The sequence below is a fragment of the Phalacrocorax aristotelis genome, chromosome 6 (genome assembly GCF_949628215.1).
Source record: "Phalacrocorax aristotelis chromosome 6, bGulAri2.1, whole genome shotgun sequence".
NCBI classification, from domain to species: domain Eukaryota; kingdom Metazoa; phylum Chordata; class Aves; order Suliformes; family Phalacrocoracidae; genus Phalacrocorax; species Phalacrocorax aristotelis.
The window spans coordinates 25156837-25175815 of NC_134281.1; the positions used below are offsets into that span (position 1 = coordinate 25156837).

The 18979-nt window shown below is 37.7% G+C and overlaps 1 protein-coding gene across 6 annotated transcripts in view; it reads left to right on the forward strand.

The window, feature by feature from the left end:
* Window positions 1–18979, forward strand: part of IQSEC1 (IQ motif and Sec7 domain ArfGEF 1) — a 196832-nt gene that overhangs the window by 138420 nt on the left and 39433 nt on the right. For all 6 annotated transcript variants that reach the window (XM_075096697.1, XM_075096696.1, XM_075096693.1 and 3 more), the window contains 2 exons: window positions 6488–6770; window positions 9815–11079. In XM_075096697.1, coding sequence (XP_074952798.1) covers window positions 6488–6770; window positions 9815–11079 — 1548 coding nt within the window. Of the gene's footprint in view, window positions 1–6487; window positions 6771–9814; window positions 11080–18979 lie in introns of those variants that run through there.

The window sequence follows — 18979 nt, forward strand, 5'->3', positions numbered from 1 at the left end:
TAAAATTTCACATTCAGATTAGTATTTCATTGCAGTTGTAAAGACAAAGTTATATGCAATAAATTAACTTCTGTAGAGGTTTGTTCCTGTGTGGAATGCCTAGATTTGACCTAAACATTTTCGCCATTTAATTGGTTTCTTTTCAGGCTTCATGTTGGAAGTGTCTGAGCATAGCAGCTGCTCTAGCAGCTGCCATTGTGCTTTTCTCTGTTACTCACAGTTAGTTCCATGGGCGACTTCTGGTCTGCATTCTTTGAGCTAGGTAGAGAATTTGGATCCATTTCAAGTGGGTATCTATAATTAGGAGTTATGATCAGAGTTTGGCTTTTTTAACCTCCAAATTTTAAAAAGAGATAGTTGGCGTAAAACAGATGCATAGCACTTCTTTCTTTCTGGGCATTTGGGCCTATTTATTTTTGACTGAGGTAGAAGTTGTATTGGGAATAATGTTTATGAAATGAGGTTTTAATACAGAAAGATTCACTGTTTGGTTTGCATTTAAACCCACCTCATAAATCATATGGCAGAGTCCCTAGGTATCCAGATACTTCAAATGTAGGTATCATTTTAATGTTTATGGCCAGAAAAGTCCCTGAGACAAAGGAAGAAAATCAGCTTGCTGAAATGTTCTATCAGTAGATATGACTTGGAGGGAACCAAGTTTATGTGCATTTTTCCTGAAGAGGGGAATAAATTATATGGATTCGAGGAAAAGTAGGCAAGTTAGGGAAGGGATGGATTTGATTGAGAATTTCATTAAGAGCTACTCATGCAAATGCTTCACTGTTGCAACAGATTAAAATAAAAAAAGTATAAATACTTAATTAAGTTCAATTTGAATTCAGGTTATCCAGACTACCTGGAGTTTTGACTGCTGCCTCTGACAAGTGATACCCTATGAAAGCCATGCTTTAAAAACTGCCTGCTTTCTAAAGAACAGAGCTGTTGTAGTGTCATGGCAAAGCTGAGTGGTTTTATCATCATGTGCTGACTAGAATTTTAAGCTGGCTGTGGTTTTACTGTATTCATATTACTTGTGCATACTTTCCACTTTCTAATTTAGAAGAAAAGGAATTTATTCTGTGTACCTTTGAACTTGTGTTCATACTTTTAAGGATCTAAAATGCTACAGAAAATTATTTAGGATGTAGCGGCACAAACCTATTATATTGTGACACTTTTATGTCCAAAATAAATTTTTTACAGGATGAATATAATGCTGATTGATTCTCATGTGTGTACCATCCAGTTGTTAGGGCCTGTTTTCAATTTCATATATTTATTTTACACTGTTGAAAGTCCATTCTAAATGAATGATGAAAATAACTAGTTGATTTCAGAGAATGTTCATTGGTAAAATAATTTCTCTAGTTTTTACTCTGTTTTGCTGGGAGGGTCTTTTGATTCTATTTTAAAATGTTGCATGCAGTTTTGGTTTGGCATTTACATTATTTAGAAGTATGTTGAATTTCTTTGTTGTTTTTAGTTCCAACCCAAATCTACATTATACTGGCTTGAACATTTGGATGATTTCTGTAAGCATATGTTTTCATTATCTTTGTATTTTAGTCATACAAATGCAGCAGGACACTTCACTCCTTGTAAACTATAAGGTTCTGGAGCGAGTGGGTATAGGGGATAATTCCTTGCATCTGATGTTATTGTTATGTACTTCCTTTTACATGCGCGTAGTTTTAAAGATAAGGTACTGGGCCTCAGTAAAAAGGAATGTTCTGCTTTTCAGGTTATCATCTCTTTCTTTCATAGTGTAGTTGCTCTGAGAGGCAAATGCTTGTGCCTATGGATCTAAACCTGCAGATTCTCTGGTAATTTTGCCATTTTCAGTGGGACAAGTAAGTCTATAGTTAAGGAAAAGCTTGAGCTTTGTTCTTTTACTGAAATTTAGGTCTTGAAAGCTCTTTCCAGTTTCCATTTTAAGCTCAAATGTTGACTTTTTCTTGTTTTCCAAAATTTTGTCTTTATTGTGCTTATTTTTGATGTTGCTGAGCTAATAGTTTGGCAAGATTTGAAGGAAAAGGAAGGTGTGAATATAAAACTGAAAAATAAATCAAACAACAACATTAGATATTCAAACTTCCTGAATAATATGTTATTTTAAACTATGATAGTGGTTTTTGTGTCTGGTTGCTAATTACAGCCTTTGTGATCAGAGGTACTAACTGAAGGTGTAAAATGAGAGACAGGGAAGAAAAGACCTGCCAGGTTTATGCTGCTAAAATGCATGGAGTGGAAATGTTTTGTTTTGGTCATGGCTAACTATGCAACTACATTTGGTGATTAGACGGAGGGAAGGAGGAGACAGAGTTTAATTCTTGAAATTAACTTATCACCTCAAGAGTGGGAAATAACTGTAAAAAACATGACCTTTTTCTAGTTAGTAACAACATCTACTTCATATTTTGTCAGCTTGGATCTGCTGTATTCTACTTTAGTCCAAAGATAACAGCCATGCGCCGTGTTACTCAGCTTTGTCATCTAGGCAGATCAGTTAGAAAAGCAGCATTTGGGAGCCACTGCCTGCACATTGGTATTAGTCTTTGATTCAGACAGAGCAGTGAGCTTTGATTCTGTCGCTGTTAGAGAGCAATGTGCATCATGGGTAAATAGTGTTAGCTACACTGCAGGGATGACCCTTATCTCACTGCCCTGCTGATGAAGCCAACAGATCCTTCTTGCATCCACACATGTCACTTCAGCTGACGTATTTTAATTTAAAAGTGTTTGCAGAGTGTGTGGCTTAGCTCTTGCAGGAAGCCTAGAGACATACATACACAGAAGAAAAGAAAATGCCTGAATTCATCTATGCTTGGTATTTAGCACTGGTGTATAGTCATTTAAAAAAGTAAAATTAATCTGTTTTCACCAATAGTTTTACATATCTGTTGAGATATGTTAAAAATACTGTACTCAGTCTGTTCCATTTTTCTGTAAGTCTGTCTTCTTCCCTATTGTTCCTTGATACAGTGGTGTTTGGGTTTTTTTTTAACAGTATTAGAAGTTGAGGCTTATGCAGGAAGAAACTTTCAGTGTCAGATTTTGATAAAATACTGATTCAGTCAGTGCTGGCCACTCTTTCGAAAAAGTAATTTAGATTTACAAAGAAGCAAAGTTTTTCCATGGCTCTTTTTTAAAGTTTTGTTCATGCAAAGTCATATTAATAGTACTAATTAATTTTAAATATTTAATTTCCATTTTCACTCTTTGGCTGCTCCATTCTCTGCTTCTTTGTGAAATACTGGCAAGCAACCTTTCTCCTCTTCTGGCTTGGCAGATAATGAATGTCTATATTCTGCTGAAAGAGGAGTGTGATAAAACAATCGGAGTTCTAAAAATAAAAGGTTAATTTCAACTGTTTTGCATTCTCCTAATATTATACAGCTGGAATAGTCAACATATTGCCAGTCTCCCTAGTAATATGCCATTGCACGTTACAGGGAGATGAACCAAATTCATTCACTAGATTATTTTTATCACTGAAATTATCAGTAATTCTACTGGGCATGTAGGGTGGGTGGCAGATGCCTCAAAACAGAGACTTTGCTAGTAAGTTCTTTCTAATTCCAGCTGGGACTGGGTCAAGCGTTACATTGTCCATCTTTGCAGTGTACTTAATTTCTCACCCATCTGAGAAAGACAATGTGCAGGGTGGCTGCTGGAAGTGAAGTAGTGTTAGAGAGGTGCCTGACTACTCCCCTAGTCGTAGAGGGACTTACTGTAATTCTTGTTGCAAGCCTTGAGCAGAATCCCTGACATTTTTGCATGTTGGCATTTTTAATAAGTGGATAGATAAAAATCACCCTTGTAACCCTGCAGTGACTGGCTCGTGTTCTAAGTCTGTTTTGAAGCAAAGGTACCTTTTTTAGCATACAGTCTTTCAAAATAGAAATGGCCAGGATGATTCTCACTTCCACGCTCTTGTTCCGCAATGCTCTGTGTGCATTTCCATCATAGCAGAGGAATACATCTTGTCATCCTTAAAGCTTCACACAAGTCATATTTGTTGAAATACTTTTCTTTTCCAAACACGTGTAAAATAGTAATAAGTAGAAAGCAAGCTGCTTTTCTTTGTCAGTGGAGTTTCATTTTTATGAAATAACTTGTATGAAGCTTCAGCTGCTCTTAACAGACAAGGAAGAGCTGAATGGGAGAAAGCCTTCAAATATGAAGTCCTGACCATGCACACTTGTTTGCTTTAAAGGGCTGGCGTATGGTTGTGCAGGAGGCTGCCTGCTGTAAAAGATAATTACTTCCCTGATTCAAAGGTCAGATGTGATGGCAGGGAATAGGCCTATGAGCAAAATGAGATCAAGTCAGTCAAGGATCATATTTATGACTGAAAAAGGTACAAAAGACAATCTAAAAATAAAGAATAAACCCCTAAGTTTAATCAGAGCCTCTGTTTAGGGCAGTACCCTTTTTGTTGATGAAAAGTTTAAGTGATCCATTGAAGGTACCATTATTAAAATGTCAACATGGGATTATAATCAATGTGGAAGGGTTATTAAATAGTTCACAATTTAAGGGTAAGGAAGGCAAAAAAAGTCACAGAACCTAAGAAGGGGGAAATAGTGATAATTCCTGACTTCCTGTTAAAACCAAATTTACCATACTTGTATGAAAAGTACTTACAAATAAGCTTGTGATTAAGAACCTGCAATGTACAGAACAGTGTGACCCCACAGCAGAACAGAGAAGTATATTTTAGGATTTAAACAGAGAATGTGAAGCAGTTCAGTATCATAGTAATTTCTTTAATGGATACTTTAGAGAGAATTATTTGTTACACAGTTTCAATGTCATTAGCAAAACTGGATAATTTATAATTTTTAAGTTGAAAGCCAGCTGTATCACAGAGGTAAAGGGATTAGTTTCCTGTCAACTTCCGTTTTGGAAAAAGTTATGTGTGCACACAGAAAATATTTCTAGCTTGAGTAAAGTATGTTTGAAAATACCTTTTGGGTAGAGTAATATTTTGATGGGCAAAGAAAGAGAACTTGCTTTCAGTTTTACATGTTTATAGAAACATTTTGAAAAATCTGAGGGGCTTTTTCCTCCTTCGCTTTAAAAAGTACACACTGTTTAAGCTAAGGGAGTTTTGCCAGTGTTAACCTTGATCTCTTCTGGCACTGTGGTCCAGTGGAGAGTGTTCTTTCAGCAATCGCTCTGTACTTTGAACTGTTGAAGGGACTGCTGTGGTATGTGTGGCAGCAAGGGTCACAGCATTTCATTTCTGAGAGACAACAGGAGAACTTTATTTTCTATGTTTCATATACATGTGAATGAAAGCGAAATAAGAAATACAGGGCATGGTGGGAACATGGAATTTTACTCCTTTAGAATTTGGATGTACCTGTTCCTAAAACAAAAGGTAGGGGAAGTACTGCAAACGCTTATATTCATGCATGTGTGGAGTGTTTACTAAGTCTTTTGAGTGATTAAAATAAAGTAGAATTTTGTGTTTCTATCAGTGCTCTGTGTACACAGGATGAGGCAGATAGTAAATATTTATGAAACACGTGAAAAACGTGCTGTGGAGAGTGAAAGTGCATACACTATTGTAATGTGAGAATGCTCTACTGTAAATATAAACCAAATACAGATTAAAATTAGTTATCCGTACTTCAGGATAAACCTTGACTAGGTCTCAGTGTTGAAATGTTTCCTATTTTGTACAACTCCTTTAATATATAGGTTTTTTTCTTTCCTTTATTCCTTAGCAATAACTGCATTCAAAGTGTTTTTTATTTGTCAGATAGCTCCTATTGTGTTTGCCCTACCTGAAACTATTTTCTTTCATTAGCTAGAACCACCATCCCTTGGGATGCTTTACTGCAAAGCATGCCAAAAGTATCCCATGGGAGCAATCATTCACTAACAGAGAAATAAATGAGTTTTCTCCTGTACGTACTTTTTCTCAACTTCACTTTGTAGAAACAGAGTAGGTCACAAGATCCATTAAAACCCACATCTCCTTTGAGTAACATGAAAGTAATCCTTTTATGTCAAACTGTAATATAACAGTAAGAAAATATTGCTTTTATTTGTCAAAGCAAGGAAAGACATAAATAAGCATCTGTCATTTTGAAGTAGAACAACTTGGAAATGAGCAGTCTTAGAAGAAATCAAAAGTTTTCATTTATTTTACACAGTAGTTGCTGAGTGACTTAGGATGTTATTAGTAATTACTGTATAAAGTTAAATAATACTTGTAATCCCCATTCTCCTGCTTGACTCATGCTCTAAAGATGACCTCTGCAACAGAAATAGACACTTGCTTAGATTACAGTGAAAACTATGGTGTTTGGCACGAAGGTCACATTACCCTGTACTAACTGCATCTGAATTTGATCAAAATGTGTTGGATGTCTACATAAAATGATATTAAGCAAAACTATGCTAATTGTTGCTGAGAGTTTTGGTATACAGTGCTTACCTGAGAATTTTCCGGTGTTTTCATTCTCTCTAGTGTTGAGGGTGAAGCTCCAAGCAGTGAAACCGGCACATCTTTGGACAGCCCATCTACGTACCATCAAGGACCTATAACACACAGTTCAGCTATAAGTCCAGACCACTACGATCATTCTGCTTACAGTCTGTATTCTGTCTCCCCTGGACAACAAAGATCTCGGAGGCCGAAACTTCAGCACTCAACATCTATACTGCGAAAACAAGCAGAGGAAGAAGCTATTAAAAGGTCAAGATCACTTTCTGAGAGCTATGAACTCTCTTCAGACCTACAAGATAAGCAGGTACTTGAGCTGTTTTACCTAGTTTATGATAGCAGCAACATATCTGTAAGCTAAGAAAAATCTGGGTTGGTTTGGGGGTTTTGTTTTGGGTTGGGTTTTTTTGGTTGCTTTTAGTTGGGTTTTTTTGGTGTTTGGTAGAGATCTTTCTTGCCACAGAATACTTTTACTCTGGCATGTTGCACAGACACTCAGACTTGTATGTTAATGTGGCAGAAGTGGAAGCAGGCAAAAATCCACAGACAAGAAGTGAACTACTCCTGATTTTGGACCACATATTGATAGTGAGATTTATAGGGGCTAAGTCTCACTTGCCATCTGTTTGATGTTCTAAAGTTTCAGGTTGGAGAATCATATAATGTTGTTCCAGAGAGACCTGGAAGAACAGGCCTTGAGCTCTGACTTAAAGTTGAAGCCAATATTTGGGATAGCAAGTATGAGTTCAGTTTATCCTTTCTGCTCACCAAATTCTATATTGGAGTGGGGTCATATCAAGTTCCTGATTCTTGACCTAGATTACGCCAGCTGCGCTATTGAATCACAAGGCCCTCATTGTCAGATCCAAAATGTTACTTCCTTTTCCACCTTTGGCAGTCATTTTTGCTAGGTGTCTCATAAGGGATTGACATAGAGTGTTAAGCTTACTAAAGAGGGCTCTCGCACTGCAGGTATTCCACAGAGCCTAATTCCATCTGTCCTTTTGTGCTGGTTTGACAGAGGATGAGGACTGCAGATGTTATTTTGTATTTGTTTGGGGAGACCTACACAATTAAAAGTGACAATGGTATATAAAGGAAGCTTGATATTGAAGACTTGCTTACTGCTCTTAAAAAGTTCTCATTGAGATCTCAGAAGATACTTAAAAACTATTTAGAAAAATGTCGAAGGCTTTACCTAAAAGCAATATGCATTAAATATGCATTTAAAAGGTGCACCGAATATGCATTAAAACTTATTAGAAATATCAGTCGTAAGTCTAGTAAAGCATCTAGGCAAAATCCAAAGCACTCTCAATTAAAATTCCCATCAATACCCCCTAACTTATGATAATCAGTGATGTTGTCATTTTCTGTGTAAACCTGAGGAACAGCCTGTTTGCAAGAGTAAAGTCCAGATTATTTTATAGAATATTAGTTTTTGTTTTATTCTTTCACACCAGCTATGCCAGTTATCTTTTCTTCAGGTTTGACAGTTGGAGAGAGCAGCTAAATTAACAATTAATCATTTGTTTTGAGATTAGTCCAGCGAAATAATCTCTTACAATTTATTTAAACACATGTGACCTAATGTATACTATGGATAGAAATAGTAGCAAACGTGTGACAGCAGTGGCACACTGTTCTTAATTTTTTAATCTTCAGAACACTGTACAAGTAACCTCACAGCCTCTTTGACATGTGCAAATGTGGGGCTAATATAACCCCCATTTAGGGGTGAAAGGCTAAACAATTTTTTTATAGACAAACTATAGAAAATTATGCAGAGATTTACAGATTCCCAGCTCAAAGATCAGCACAGCTTTTTGAGTTTAGTTTAAATAAGTTTCAAGATACAGTCAAAAGAACAATTCCTTAGCAGTAATCCTGATCTGAGCCCATCTGAAAAGTTGGCCTCCTCAATTATGCCAATAACTGTGCATATTTTTTGCATCTAGAATAAAAAAGTGATTCACATGTTAAAAACACTGAGCCAAAAAGATCATCTTTAATGTGGAAGGGGAATAGGAACTGTTGAACCAGGCAATAGCACTGAAAGAAATAAATCAACTACTCCCAAATAGTAGACATAATGGACTAGAAAATATTTTTTTAGTAGCATTTAGTTCTTCCACAGAAGGGGGATGAATCCCCTCTGCACATCAATATCTGAACTTAACAATTACTTGGAGTGATCTCCAAAGTATGAGGAGGAGAGGTTGTGCATGTGACATGAGTAATTAAAACCTGGTGTCTAATGAAAAAGGGTACCTGGATTTGCAAGTGAGGAGAAATTATTTTTGAATCATTGGAGTATTATGAAAATTGCATGGACTTATAAAAAAATGTTGCTAGAAAAATGGTGGGTTTAATTGTCATACTAAGCATACTGATTTGCGATGTATGTTTTGTGTTTGTGAATAATATGGATCCAGCAAAGACTGATCAGAACAGACATTCAATATTGGGAAAAATATTGAAATAAAACTAGTTATTCATCCTGTTCAATGTTATTTAAATAAGTGATGCTTTTCACGTTTTGGAAGGAAAGGTTTGAAAATATCTAATGAGTATTCCAAAAGTATTGACATATCATTTTCCCTAGGTTAAATTGATAGTATTTATAATGTATTTATTTTGAATATTCATTCTGTTAATTGGAAACACTGGCAATCTTGAGTGTAGTTACAAGAATGAAAATAGATTTGAATTTGTATTTAGAAAGTCTGAAATATGTTCTTGGTTTGAGGAAGACTATGTGGATATTCTATCAGAGAAACCTCTCTGGAAGCGTATGGTGTGGGTGGCTCCGTTTTACTTTGATATCAGGCCTGGGTGCAATGATGCTATCTGATTTTAATTCATGTAGAGAGTGATGCAAGCCTGGAAGTGTGATGGCCACTTTTAAAATTTACTCCCAAAATATGGCAATTTGCATTATATTTGGATTTTACTTCTCTTCAGTTGTCCCTCCAGAGAAAGAATGACTGCATTATGTTGTGTTAGAGTGCTGTCTTGTTTGCTTTGACATGGGAACACCAATGCTAATGTGTGAAAACCAAGATTTAAACATGCACACACACAAGTTGCCGACACCTTAATTTTATGTGACAGTGTTCACATGGTCATATTTTTGTCTCTATTTTTATGGTAGAACTTGCAAGTTATTGTTACAATTATTCGGTTCACTATTTGTGCAGTTGTTAGCCTGGAGCTTTACTTTCAAGAACAGTACACAATTCAAAAAACTTCTGAAAATTGAAGTTGTTAAAAGAAATTTTATTTTGTAATACTTTAACCTTGTTCTAACCTGCATCAAGTTACAAAGTAATCTTGTTCACCCTTCCACAGGTGGAAATGCTAGAACGGAAATATGGAGGCCGTCTCATAACTAGACATGCTGCTCGTACTATACAAACAGCTTTTCGCCAGTATCAGATGAACAAAAATTTTGAGCGTCTTAGAAGTTCTATGTCTGAAAATCGTATGTCAAGACGCATTGTACTGTCCAATATGAGAATGCAGTTTTCCTTTGAAGGACCTGAGAAAGTCCACAGCTCTTACTTTGAAGGAAAACAAGTTTCTGTTACAAATGACGGGTCAAAGCTGGGATCCCTGGTACAGTCTGAATGTGGTGACCTTGGAGAGTCAGCTACAATGAAGTCTCCAGCAGCATCTACTGATTTTGCTGATGCTATAACAGAACTGGAGGATGCTTTTTCCAGGCAGGTGAAATCCCTTGCAGAGTCCATTGATGATGCACTGAATTGCCGTAGTCTACATTCTGATGAAGTCCAGACTCCGGACCAAGTCAGAAGTCGTGAAATGGAAAGGGATAGTTGTGCTCAGACTAAACCAGCAATTCACGGTGTGGATCACAGGAAGCTTGATGAGATGACAGCATCATACAGTGATGTTACATTATATATTGATGAAGAAGAGTTATCTCCACCCCTTCCACTTTCCCAGTCAGTAGACAGACCTTCCAGTACAGAATCTGATTTGAGGCTTCGGTCTGTGAACTCTTCTCAAGAGTACTGGTCTATGACCCACAAAGACGATAAGATAGACACTGATACAAGCTGCAGGAGTACCCCATCACTGGAATGCCAGGAACAGAGGATGAGAATGGATCATCTACCATTGCTAACTATAGAGCCACCCAGTGACAGTTCAGTGGACTTGAGTGATCGCTCAGAGAGAGGCTCGTTAAAGAGACAAAATGCCTATGACCGAGGGATCACTAGTCAACAAGGAAGCCCCAAACACATCCCTCACAGTATTCCTGCCAAGATTATATCCCGAGAGGAACAGGAGGCAAGGCATAGGGCTAGGCCTATAGATAGTCATTTAGCTATCAATGGCACAGCAAACAGGCAAAGCAAATCAGAGTCTGATTATTCTGATGGAGACAATGACAGCATCAACAGTACTTCCAACTCTAATGACACAATAAATTGCAGCTCTGAGTCTTCTTCTAGAGACAGCCTAAGGGAGCAAACCTTGAGCAAACAAACATACCACAAAGAAACTCGTAACAGCTGGGATTCCCCTGCCTTCAGTAATGATGTTATCAGGAAACGCCATTATAGGATTGGACTGAACCTTTTTAACAAGTAAGTACAGCATTTCCTCCTTTTCTTTGTGTTTGGTAGAAACATAGCCACTGAACCAGCAATATTTTTCTTGTATCAAATAACTAAGACTCGTGTCTGATACTGACTTTGCAGTGAAAAAATAAGCTGCTCATGGTGACTGTTCATGTTAGAGTACTTACAAGTTTTGACGTCTTCATAATTAAACAGCTTCAGGGGAAAAGAAAAAGAGTAATTGTGTGTGTGTGTATATATATCATAGTAAACTATTGAAGAGGATGGACCATATTCTTTTCTTGTTGAAAAATATGCCACCTTAATCCTGATCCATTTTTGATGTTATAACAAATTCAGATTTCTTTGCCCTAATCATGTACATTTTGTGAAACTTGTCACACGGGCATTAGAAATAAAAAGCAGCGTAAGATGAGTTTCCTGTTTAACACAGAGCCTGAAATTTGTTCAGTAGATGTCATCAAAACTTTGATGCTAAAAAACAATATGCTGAATGTTTTTACGCTAAACAAATAATTATTTATAATAAAATTTTAACAAAATTTGTATTTCTGCCTATGATTATTAATTTTGCCATGTATGGAGATGTTTAAAACTTCTATAAAATAAATTTCTTAAGTTTCTTTGTTTTATTGAAATATGTCCGTCTTTGGACACTCACATGCAACTGTAGAAAACCATGAATATTACAATAAAGGGTAACACATAATAAACTGCTTAAACACTGTATTCACATTACTGGAGTTACACAGATCTCATTAGAACTATCATAATCAGAAAATAAAAACAGCTAGGTGGTTGGCAGTAGAATTCCTAGATTTTCTTCATTGCTCGGTTGATGCCTGGTATGCCAATTTCCCTGCCTTAGAATTAGTATCATTTGCTTAAACCTTTTCTGGTACTAGTGCTTACAAAGCATTTCAGAACACTTAGATGAAAGGTCTAAGTGCCAGAATTTGTTTCTGTTTTTCTGTAAAATACTGTTGGGCAGCTCACAGTGTTTGTGTAAGTGTTATAATTTTCTACAGAGTACTTCAGGATTTCTCTAGGAAAACTTTGTAGCTTCTGAACAGCTAATAGCTATCTCAGCATGCTGCCATAGACCTTGCCTTGCAGTCTCCTACAGCTTGAATGAATTCAGCCTTCCTTTTCGGCTAGCAGTGCTGAGATGTTTTGTTTGGATTAATAGGTCACTGGTTCATCATATAATAATGCGTTATAACATTGCAGATAATTAAAGCTTTTTTATGCCATCACATGAGGCTGTGATTGTCCAGGATTGGCTGTAAAAACTTCCAGGCGTGTGTGGTTTGTTTTTTTTTGGTCTTTGTAAAAAGTTAATAGGCCTTTACAGAAGGCCTATTTTAATCAATTGGAAGTACATAAGTCATTGGGTCTCTGCAGCTTTTACTGCTCATGGAGTAGACTGGGTAGAAAGGTATATCAATTTTCTTTTTTCAGCAGATTTGAAAACATTAACATCCTTGGTGTGGGAGGTAGGGAAGAAGGTGCTGCTACTGTTTGGCTGACATCTAAAAGGCTTGGTGTTTGCTCGGGTTTTTCTGCACAGTAATTAAGCCTTAAGCAGACAATGATCAGTGAACTTCAGACTTGATAATACAGTCTTTTGAGTCAATTGTAGAAGCGTGTAAGAAAGCAGGTGAATGGAAAAAGTGTTCAAGCAGCACGCAGAGTTGAGTGAGAGCATTGGAAATTGTCAGATGCTTCTAGTCACATGCCATATCAGTAGGAGGCTGAAAGTGAAAAATAATAATCAGGAATAGAGAAGAATAGAGACTTACTTAAAACACATCTAAGTGATCTTGCTGCATGGACTTGAACAGAGACAAACCTTTTTTATATACTGGCTGGTTGTAAGATGACTTGTAGTTTCTTAGCAGTGAGTTCTAAAAGACAAGTCCAGGCAGCACCTCCGTGTGTGATCTTTTGCTGTGGGTCATTGTTTAATTCCCCCACCACATTTTATCTCCAGTATTGATACAGAACTGAAGATTCTCACTACCTTCTGCCAAGTCACTCTGATTCTATTGGTAGCTCAGGCAGTTCCCAAATATCCCATATATTTTGGTTTTGATTATGGCTCTTCAAGTCCACAGATTGTGACATTTCAGTAATAGTCTTATTTCCTCTCTGTGCAATGTCAGGTATTGAACTATCATAGAATGTGATGGCGCGTGAATCTGTAAACCCTTTTGAAAGGGAGCTGGGAAACTTCCAAAGCTTTGTTCTTTGGAAAGTTCAGAAGGAGAGAATGTGTCAGTGGGATTGCAAACTGCATTTTGTGAGGTAAGTGAAGGGATAGAGATTGTGTTCGGGCACTTGCCAGGATTTACAGGTGATGATTTCTTCAAGATGAATCCTTTTTCCTTTTATATGTGTGCTCTATAGGTGCATTAGTTCAAATTAACTTCTGAGCTCATCGTTCTCAGCACATGAGTATGTCATAGAATCTTGTGTGTCCAAATGCTTTTGAAAAGTAAGCCGTGACCTAGATGTCACTTCGCTTGGTGAAGGCTGCAATTTCACACGCAGGACAGCGTGAAGGAGGATCACCCAACCCGGTTAGACATGGGCTAGGAAGGGGGTCCGCAAGTCAGATGTACTTTCTGCACATCAGTCCTGTCTTCACAGTTTCTCTTTCATGACACGGCAAAAACACAACTGCTCGGCATCTTATACGAGCGAGGGTCTGCCTACACATTCAGTCCCATATTGCAAACCTCTGGTGCTTCCTATCATGTGACCAGATGTACAGCCACGATGTGATGGGATACATTTTTTAGTCTACTCTCCAGTGTTCAAGTCAATGCAGCAGAATAATTTAGATGTCTTTTGATCATGTGATCTTTCTTGACACATTTATGATCATAAAATGAGGGAGTAGTGCAAGTCTTGGCAGCGAGCTCCTGAGAGGATATGTGCTCCACCCATGTGGAAGGACTGTGCCCAGAGTTAAAAGAAGTGGCTTTGAAGTTACCTATTACAAGAAGTCGTGTTTTTTCCAAACATCTGCATCTACCAGAGGAAATTTTAGGGATGTCTTTTACGAGAATTTCATGTTAATTTCATTGCATCTTTGAAATCTTTCTTGCAAATTGAGTGTCCAAACCTTAATTAACAAATAATCATATAATTTCTTTCAGGTACATGGAGCTTGGTTCAAATGCAAAGAGAACCTTAAAGAAGTGCCTGAATTGTAGTAGAGTAAATACTTCTTTGTTCACTAGGAGTGTTGAAAGAATGAAGTTCTGTAAAGCATGGAAAGTCACTATTCTCACAATTAAAATTTCAACAGATGCTTTGTGATTTTTCTGGCTTTCGTATTACAATAGTAATTTTCAGAAGCCAAAGTGCAGTTTTCTTACCAGAGGCCCTTTATTAGAATAGCCAGTTATGGGTGGAGTAGAAGTTGAGCACAACTGGTGGTCTGGTTCACTTAATCACCATTATATGCAAAACATTAGTAGCACAAAGTGTAGGTAATTGAGAACCATTTTTCTAGGAGTTCTATCACTTGATCATAGAATTTCTTCCAAACTGTCACTCAGTTTGGAACCTTAGTGTTGATTAAAGTAGTATACTGTTTTAAAGGTGCTGTGTGGTATCCACTATAGTAGAACATAAAGCATTGCCTAAATGGAATGATTTCTGCCAAAGAAGTTGCGACTAAGTAGGAGCTTCTGTACATTTTCCTGTTTTTGAATGCCAGTAGTGATTTCACCCTGCCAATAGGCTGTCAGATTATGTGTTACCATTCATTGCCTTCCTAAAGGAAGGATTGCAGGTGCATGCCCAAAGTGCAGAGGCTCCTAAGGAAGCTTGGTGAGGCCAGCTGTGTTGAATTAAGCATTTTCTTCAGTGTAGTTTGAAAGGGTTGTAGTCTGGGAGAAATTACACTATAAACCATTCCTCCCTTATAGGCAGAAGGAAAACACTACCTAGAAAGGTTTATTTTGCAGGCTCCAAACCCTGCCAATGCAAATCCAGCCTTTGAGACTGGTTTGCTTATAAACAAGGCTTCAAGAGGGCTTTTGACTGCTGCTTTAAAAAGCGCTGTGATTTTATTCCCATGTTTGTTTTGACTGCAGGCTGGAAATACCAGGTTTACCAGTTATTGCAGCCTAATCTGGTAGGATTTTCAGGTTCCATTCTGCTACCAGTGCTGATGGTTCTAACAGATTAAATAGGGCCGAATGGTTTAACCTCAGCAGACTGAAGAAACACGTCCTGCCCTTGGGTCAACTCTGCCGTTGGTAGTAGCTGACTAATTCTGTGCAAGAGCTCTGTGTGTGTAGGAGGAATTATATTGCCAGGGTCTTTTCTCTTGTGCCACCATGATGAGGGCAGTAACTCTGGCTCCTTGCCAGGTATTTGTGGCTACCATGTATGTTGATAACTGCCCTCAATTACTGTCTTCTCAAGCTGCAGTGACACAGCCAAATGGGGCCATCTTGAATAGAGTACGACGTAGGGATTTTTAAGCCTTCTTGTGGGCAGGGAAGACAAATGATTTCTGTATTAATAAAATATTTTCAAGAAAACTTGGACAACATTAGAATGATTTGAAAATCTGATTCAACTGTGCCTAGTATTATAAAATATGGGAGATAAAAGTTTGTGTTTCTCAGACTCATTTGTTAATCTAGCAGAGGCTAGAGTCATATTTACTATCTCTTTTGGGATATGAGATATTGGAAGATGCTGTTAAATGTCCTCTCATCTGGCAGTGTTCCTGTGGCAATGTGATTGCTTGCCACAGGAGCCGGTCTTGCTGGTGCAAATTTCTGACGCTGCTGGTGAAGAGAGACTGTGAAGTACAGCTTGTTGGGCTATTTGCACCATGCTGCTCTGCTTTTTAGGCTGTGGCATAATTTTGTTGAGAGCTCTTTTTGTGTGCAGGGTTTTGTTGAAGGTTTTATGGCCCGATCTTGCGTGTACATCATGGAAGTAAATGAAAGTAACACTACTTTACGTTGCTAGAACAGAGGCTAGGCTATAAATATTTTTACAATACATTTTCCCAGATGCCTTTTACCCGCTACCCCCTTTTTTTGTCCTCTTTTCTTTCTGGACAGATGGGAAACTGTTCTCCATGTGTCCTCAGTCCATTCCAGCATACTGTTTTGAAGAGTTTTCTGTAGCTTCTTTTATAACAGGCTATTATCAAGATTCCCACTATTCCAAAGTTCTTTCAAAGAATTTACTGAAAGAGCTAAAAAGGCATTAGTATCTGTTTGCATTATGCAGCAATGTATCAGGACCTGTAAGTCCTGAAAGCCCTACCGGCTATATTTATTGCATGATGAGGATGATTTTATTAAAAATTTAAAAATCACTATTGATATGAATTGAATACTAATTCCAAGAGCAGACTTTTTAAAATATGTCTAGATTCCTTGGAATGTTAATTTAAGTGTTTCTTTATTTTACTAAGCAGATATGAGAGGTATTTGCTGAGTACTGGTGGGAGTATACCAAACACAAAATTGCAAATTACAATTTCTAGAGAAATTCCTATTGGAAAACTGAGACGCACAATAGAAATATCTGTGAGAAGGCACATTTTTAATTTTCCATGGAAGCAGCTTTAGCTGTTCAACGGAGGTATATGGTTTCCATCACGTACATATAGGTAGAGATTGAAGCTAATTTGGATTCCTAAGTACTGTTACATTCAGAAAGTACTACAAACTTTTTCTGTTTGAAATCCTGAAAAGTTGCCAGATTTTATTAATTTTTAAAAAAAAAAGTTATGGGTCCCTTCCAACTCAAGATTTTCTGTGATTCTATGATTAGTTTAAATATTGTAATAAGTGTACTAATCTGATGTTCCTCCATTTACACCAATCACCTGCCTAGTGAATTTCCCTTAAGATGCTGACTACTTTGTGTTGCTTTTAGTCAGGTCTCATGGCATCCATTCAGCATCCTAATACCTGCTCTGAAAAAATGTATTTTTAGACTGCCCCCCCTTAGAATTTTAAGTTGAAAGCTTCTTGGAAACATTTCTAATGATTTTAGACTTTGTAAATGCAGACTGAGTAGGAGGGAGAAGGTTTAAATCAAACTAAGTTGGTTCTCTTTACCTTTGAACTAATTCTTTTATTTTCTCAGCTGATATCTAGTATCTTTGCAAATCTTTTATCTTCTGTGATATTTTTTGAATGATTCAATAGAAGGAGGAAAAGGGAGTCAAGAGGTTTATTCAGGATTTTGCAACAGAGCCATTTGCCATCCTCGTGTATATGCTGAGAGGGACTTTATTGTTGTTACAACATCTGGACTGCAGATTATTCAGCCACAGACAGTTCCAACAAAAATTAAAATCAAAGCACTCCATGTAGCTTGTCCTCTAACATGCCAAGGAGTTAGTAAGAAGAGAAGAATGTTCTTAGTATGACTCTCATTATTTCTAAAAATGTTTAGCCCTAAGTGAGAACATTCAAAGAAAAAAAAACAACTGTGTTTTGCTTTGTTCTATGCATGTTTTATCTTTTCTCCCTGAGGACCCATTTTTCCTCCTTTTTTTTTCCCGAAATAGGTGGTTTGATTAGCATACATTTTGTCCTGCCCATAAGAAACAGCTGAAATGTGTAACTGTGAGAATTCAAGCAATAGTATATTTAAGTGCTGGTTTCAAATACAGGCACAAGGATTCCCTTTATTGCCATTAAAAGGGAGTATAAACTTTACCAAATGTTGAAAGTAAACCTGGCTTTTGAAAGGCTGCACTATGACCAGCAGTAACTGTGTGCGGGTGCCCCTGGAACTGTGAAAGAGCCATTACCTCATCCTTTGCCGCCAGCTCGGCCTGCCCTTAAAAATTCTGGGCACACGTCTCCCTCCCACTGCTACGTGCCAGGAATTGGTAACTGGTTTGCTCTGACAATGCCTGGGTGCATGCTCAGGATACAGTCGGTTATTAGAAAACAACCCTATGAATGGAGGAACTGGACTGGGTGAGCAGCTCCCAGACAAGCATCTGATATGACTCTGGATGCAGAATTTTAATTCCTTCCTTCCCGCCCCCAATTCTCAAGTGACAAAATTTTGAGGGTCAAAAATGTGACCAGCTGCCTTCACAGGCATACAGAGGACAGTTTGAATAGGGAGTTGGGAAGGCTACATAGGCACCCTTGGAAGAAGAGTTAAGGAAAAGAGAAGTGGGCACCAACTCTTTCCTCCAGTTTAACAGTTCACATCTATCTCCTGAATTGGTGTTTGGTGGATCTGTAAATGAAAAGTCTGGATATCTTTAAACAGTATTTTCACATTGCCAATTTAAAAGGTATTCCTTTTAAAGTAAATGCTATTGTCAGTGTTTCCCATTTGCGGTCAGCAGAGTGGCAGAAATTGAAGCTGAATTGCTTCTGTTATGTGTAACTAGAGTGAGGGTGTGGAAAGAGAATTTAGGGCAGGGACACTAGAAAACGTTAAGACAGGGACTGTTCCTCAATTTCAAGGACATAGTCATCTTAATGTCTCATTCCTGACTACAGTTGCATAAACATGAAAGCAATACTCAGCCCTGGCAAATAGTTCTGAGAGAGCTGGCAGGTTTTTCATGTGTCTTGTCTCGAAGTGGAGTATATTTTGCTCAGCTGGCAGCTACAAACTCTTTTCCCTACTCTTTGGGAAATGCAGGGATGCAATGGGGGTCAGAGGAGGTGACAAAATCCTCATAGAGTGTTTTGGTTCATTTATTTAACTAAAATATTTCCTTCTTTCTTGCGAGGAATGGAGGAGCGGGGTGGGGATGAGGGGGATAAAGCAGGCTGTCCACTGCCAAGAGAGGGAATAATGAGGAGCTACAAAATCTGCTATAGCATGATGACTCAGGATTGTTTTCACTAGCCAGGACTTGTCTGGCTACTGCATTGCTACT